Source organism: Gavialis gangeticus, unplaced genomic scaffold (genome assembly GCF_001723915.1).
Source record: "Gavialis gangeticus isolate Ggan-Ray unplaced genomic scaffold, GavGan_comp1, whole genome shotgun sequence".
In the NCBI taxonomy this organism is placed as follows: domain Eukaryota; kingdom Metazoa; phylum Chordata; order Crocodylia; family Gavialidae; genus Gavialis; species Gavialis gangeticus.
This window is the reverse complement of record NW_017729002.1, coordinates 19,830,679-19,835,891: the sequence shown is the minus strand read 5'-3', so window position 1 is coordinate 19,835,891 and position 5,213 is coordinate 19,830,679. Positions and strand designations below refer to the sequence as shown.

General features: G+C 45.3%; 1 protein-coding gene across 2 annotated transcripts in view; it reads right to left on the bottom strand.

Annotated features, from left to right (window-relative positions):
• Positions 1-11: 11 nt before the first annotated feature.
• XPO6 (exportin 6) overlaps positions 12-5,213 on the bottom strand; it is a 105,276-nt gene continuing 100,074 nt past the window's right edge. For both annotated transcript variants that reach the window (XM_019507584.1, XM_019507585.1), the window contains exons 22-24: positions 3,489-3,587; positions 1,403-1,633; positions 12-193 (exon numbers count right to left, since the gene is read on the bottom strand). In XM_019507584.1, coding sequence (XP_019363129.1) covers positions 92-193; positions 1,403-1,633; positions 3,489-3,587 — 432 coding nt within the window. In that variant the 3' untranslated portion in view covers positions 12-91. The remainder of the gene's footprint in view (positions 194-1,402; positions 1,634-3,488; positions 3,588-5,213) is intronic.

The following is a 5,213-nucleotide window of genomic DNA, read 5'->3' as shown; positions in this document are numbered from 1 at the left end:
GTGGTGGTGGTGGTGGTGGTGGTGGTGGTGGAGGCAAGAGAAATACAGATCCATTCATTACAGTGATCAAACCAGGAGCCCAGTGCAGAAACTATAGCTTCACAGTTCCAGGGGGCAAACTGTCATTGCAGAGTCTGTAGTAGCGCAAGTCATTCACCAGTCTGTGCACATTCTGGGTGAACGATGGAAGATCCTGGAAAAAGTTCAAGGATATTGATAATGGAGCTGTACCTACAAGATCCTGGCTTACCAGAGAGATCAGTAAGTACAATGAGCAAGTGTTCATACTTTTTCACCTCTAAATCAGTTCTCCAAAAGATCCCAGAAAATACCTCAGAGCTTTTTTCCCCCCACAGTAGGATCCAGTGTCAGGGCTTGATGCAACAGCCATTCCCTCTCTCACACAACCCCTGCCTCCCACTTTTTAGATGTAAAAACAAACAAACAAACAAAACAAACAAACAAACAAACAAACATCTCAGAGTGGGAGAAGAACCATTTCCCTGCTTGCACTAGTCTCTCTAATGTTTAGATAGAGAACTGGGATCCTTGCAACACACTTTGAAAATCCTGTATTTTATTTACTGCACTGAGTTCTTACTGTGCAAAGCAATTAGCAACACATGACTCCTTGCTGGACAAAGTGCCTGTGCTGACTCTTGCAGGGAAAGTCATACAGTGCGCTTTCCATTTCCTAGTATCAGGCGGCTTGCATCTTTGTGCCTCTTATTTCTAACTGCATTTGACTATTTTAGAAACCAACAATATAGCCAAGATTAGTTCCAGGTTTCCTATATCCTTGCTACACAATCTTTCTGGATTAGGGGCACTCAAATACCACCCATGCTCCTGGGAGTTGAGAAGCATGGCTTGTAGCATCATCTTTAAATTTCAGAGATGGGCAGACTAGAGAGGTTACAGGCCCCCATTTGCTTCATTCCTGATTCAGGAGGATTTAGAGAGATGGAGCAGGTGGCAGCTACACTATTTACGGATGGCAGCAAAGCAGTACAGAACATCAGCTATACCGAGCTCTTGGGTGCGTAAAGCTCGACTGTTCTTGCTCTGGAAAGATTTGGTCTCATCTCCAGCTGCACAATTCCACAGAAGAAATTCACTCAAATGGGTTTCATGCATAGCTTACCAGAGAGATGAAATGCCTGATGGGATGTCCTAGACCTTTTGGAACATCTAATTCCAGGTGCAGAAGACAACAGGAATGCTACCCACCTTGAATGACCATTGTGAGGAGACCTTTCTTTCTGGCAGGGATTTTGCAGGTGGCAAAGTTTCCAGCAGGTTATGAATGCCTCTCAGAACCAACCTGAGACCCCAGGCACAGTAACATGCTTTTACCTGACCCAGAAGCTCACACCTTTTTTTGGCATTGCTCGCTCCTTACCCTGTCCATTTTGAAGTTCCTTCCCAGAACGTTTTTCTGGTTGGAGTCCACGCCATCACAACTGGCTAAGAACTCTGGGAGAAATGCCGAGTAGAAGCTATCAAAGTCCACCGAGGCCATGTTGTAAATGGCAATGCCAATCTCCTCCTGCAACAGGTCATGCGATTTGTGGACCAGGACCTGAAGCAGCACATTCACAAACTGGAACAGCATTGTTGTCCTGAAGATTTTCTGCAGAGTGAAAAGAATGCTTGGTCATATTTCTACAGACTACCAACTCTCCACTGCAGCATCAGACGGCCAGTATACAGGATTATATCAGTGCATAGCCTCAGAAGATAGTAGCCATTCAAGTTCACAATGAGCAAGTAAGCAGAACTACATTTGGCCATTGCTTTGCTAATGATCACGGTTTTTCTAGAATGCATCCTTTTACTTCTGAACAGTAGCCATTAAAGCTTATGGTAGTACAGGACACATTCCAAGTGTGAATTAGTGCCATGCTGTGTCTAACAAGTGAAACAAGGGGCCAAATTAATCCCTGGCTCCATTTAACTCTATATACTGACTGCAGATTAATGTGAGACAAGGATTTCTTTGGTTTATTAAACCAGCTGCTTGGTTGGGATAAAATTTAGACAAGCTTTTGAATGCAATGTGGTCTTCAGGTCTCTGCAAGTTAATGAAAGTTTAAATGTTAGCTACTCAAGTGCTGTAGCAGTAAATCCCATCTCACTCCAGCCAGTTTAACTTCTGCCACATGCCAGATGCTTATGAAGTGGTATAGGTTGTAGCCGTGTTGGTCTAAGGACATAGGCAGCCAAGGTTCTTTGGGTGAATCTGATATCTTTTATTAGACCAACTTAAACAGTTGCAAAAAAAATTAAATGAAAAAAATGAAATGAAATGAAAAAATGAAATGAAAAGCACTGCTGTAGGTGCTATACCTACAGCAGTGCTTTTCATTTATGAAAGCACCTATAGCAGTGGTTCTCAATCTTTTTAGACTCAGGGCACCCCTCTGAAAGTGGCAGCTCTTAGCTTTCACTTGTTTTTTGACTATGAAAAAAATAGAACCACTTTTCTGTTGCAAAGAACAAAAACCCCAGAATAGTTTGATGTTTTTGACACTATGGATTCTTATTTGAACTCTCTGGGTTTATCTTGTGAATTACATGCAAGTATCTGCACACCTACTGGTGGTGATATTGTATAGCACCCCAGGGTGCCAGGGATTGGGAATTACTGACCTAGAGATTCCAAGGTATCTGCTTTAAGTGCCTGCAGATTAGGAACTGCTTCCTCCACAACAGCTTGGTGACACCCACCTACTCAAAGACAAATGGGGGAGTTTGTCTGTGATGAGTGGCACAAATCTGGAGTCTTGGCTTTTATATGGTAACCAGGAGACTATGTTCCCTTATCCTAGTTCTAGTCTTTCAGTAGAGTAGCTAAAGTGTGAGAGTTGAAATGATGGCAGGCAGGTTGGCAGATTAGAATGACTTGCTATTAAAAGGTCCAACACCCTTGGCAACCAGCAGACCATGGTTTTCATATACAGGGATTTTTAACCTTCTACCATGTAAACCCCCCAAACCCACCCCCACTGGGCTTCAAATCGTTTGGACCTTGCATTCTTTATCCAAAGAACTACAGACACAAGGGAGATTCCCCTCATGTCCACCACAAGCAGGCTGGACTACTGCTGTACCCGATACCAGTGTAACACATGGAAGGGACTGCTGACTTTATTAGTACCAAGCCCCAGTTCTGCCAGAACCCACACACCACAGAACAGTCAGTTGAGATCTGCTTTATACACACCTGCCCACCTTTCTCTGAAGCCAATCCTTGGGGTTGCTGCCTTTGTAAAAAATAGGATTATTTAACCTATTAGAAAGCTCAGTCACCATCTTCCAGTAGCAGAAACCAGTGATTTCTAGTCTTCCCAGGTTCATGAGATACCAGACCTTAACTGCGCTTAGCTGAGCAGAGCTTTCTTAGCAGTGGCTCAGGATTTCATATACAGTAAGACCCAGAATAGTGCGCTCCACCTGCTAAACTCAACACACATATTGGGACTTACCTTATGGTAAAGCTTCTGCTTGGTATTCAGCGTCTCCAAGTAGAATAGATTCTGCTTAAATAGATGTATGTCAGGCTGCAGGAAGGACTGGCCAAATGCCTGTGGAACAAGACAGACTAAAAGATGAAGTGTGCCTAACAGTCAGCATGCAAGTCCATGCTACATACCATGCTAGACTTGCATGGTTTGCCCTGTCTAAATCATCCCATACAACCAGAATGTAAACTCTGCATACAACTACCCTCATCCCTGACAAAACACAAGCCTAACACCCTAACCTGCCACAGGGAAACCATGACAGCCAATGTCCTGTGTCTATAAAATGTTGTCAATATATATTCAAGAGGTCCCAGGTAGAGGGCCATGCCCCCTGCTGAAGAGAAAAGCAAAGACCCACACAGTCCATATCAATCTGACCATGGGATAAAATTCCTTCCCGACCCCAAATATGGAGATCGGTCTGCCCCTGAGTGGAAGGGAAGATCCTGCAGCGCTTTGCTCCTAGCAGGAGAAATTGGCACACCACAGTTGATCTCCCCAGCCTTAGCTGTAGCCAACATCCAATGCCTCTGGAGAGGCTTAAAAACACCCTAACATATATAGCAGAAAAGGGGGGTGGGGTAGGACAGGAAGCAACCAAATCCCAGAACCATGGGAAATTCTCATAGTAGAATAGACATAACTATGGCTAGATCATTCCCAACCAGTGGCTGGCCAATCTCTTCCCGACTACTTCCAGTGATGGGGAGTCCACAACTTCCCTAGGCAGTCTATTCCACTGCCTGGACAAAGCCCTGAACAAAAAGCAGACTAGACAAAAAGCAGGTCCAACTGGACCTTTCTGGCATCAGAGGGTACATCACTTGGCAAAGCCCTCTGGTCCAGATGATGGTGAGGTCAGAGCTTTTCAGGTTCCCCCCGCCTTGCATTCGTTAGTTTAAGCATCACTGTCCCCTAAATCTGCACTCTCACCAGTGCCCAGTCTGTTAAGTGAGTTGCTTTTGATGAAAGCTACCCTTCCAAAAGTCAGGTCAGACTAAAAAGCTGTCACTTTAGCTCAGCTGCCTGGAAAGCTCAACTACCCATCTGCTCCCCATGCCTCAAGGCTATTGGAAGGATCTGGGGTTCCTTTTCAAGACTTCATGCACCGCCAGCTGCCAAGCATAGCCACCTCCATTTACAGTATTTTTTGTTAGGCCAACCCTACTTCCCCCTTCCCCAAGGGGTTGCCTTCACCATGAACTATGAAGCTGCCTGCACAGGGACCCAGGCTGGAAGTGCATCATTGTCACCTCTTGCCTCACTTTCATAGATTTCATAGCCATTAGGGCTGGAAGGGACCTTGGAAGATCATTGAGTCCAGCCTCCCGCCCAAAGGGCAGGAAGTCAGCTGGGGTCATAGGATCCCAGCAAGATAAGCATACAATATACTCCTGAAGGTGTTCAATGTAGGTGCTTGACCCACCTCTGATGGCAGGTTGTTCCAGACCTTGGGGGCTCGGACAGTAACGAAATTCTTCCTTATGTCCAGCCTGAAACGGTCTTGCACGAGTTTATAATCGTTCGACCTCATCATAAACTACTTTATGCCTTGGGGCATTCTGGTGAACAAACGTTCCCCCAGATCCTGGTGGTCACCCCTGATAAACTTATAGGTGGCCATCAGATCACCCCTGAGCCGGTGCTTTTCCAGGCTAAAGAGCCCCATGGCTCTCAGCCTGTCGT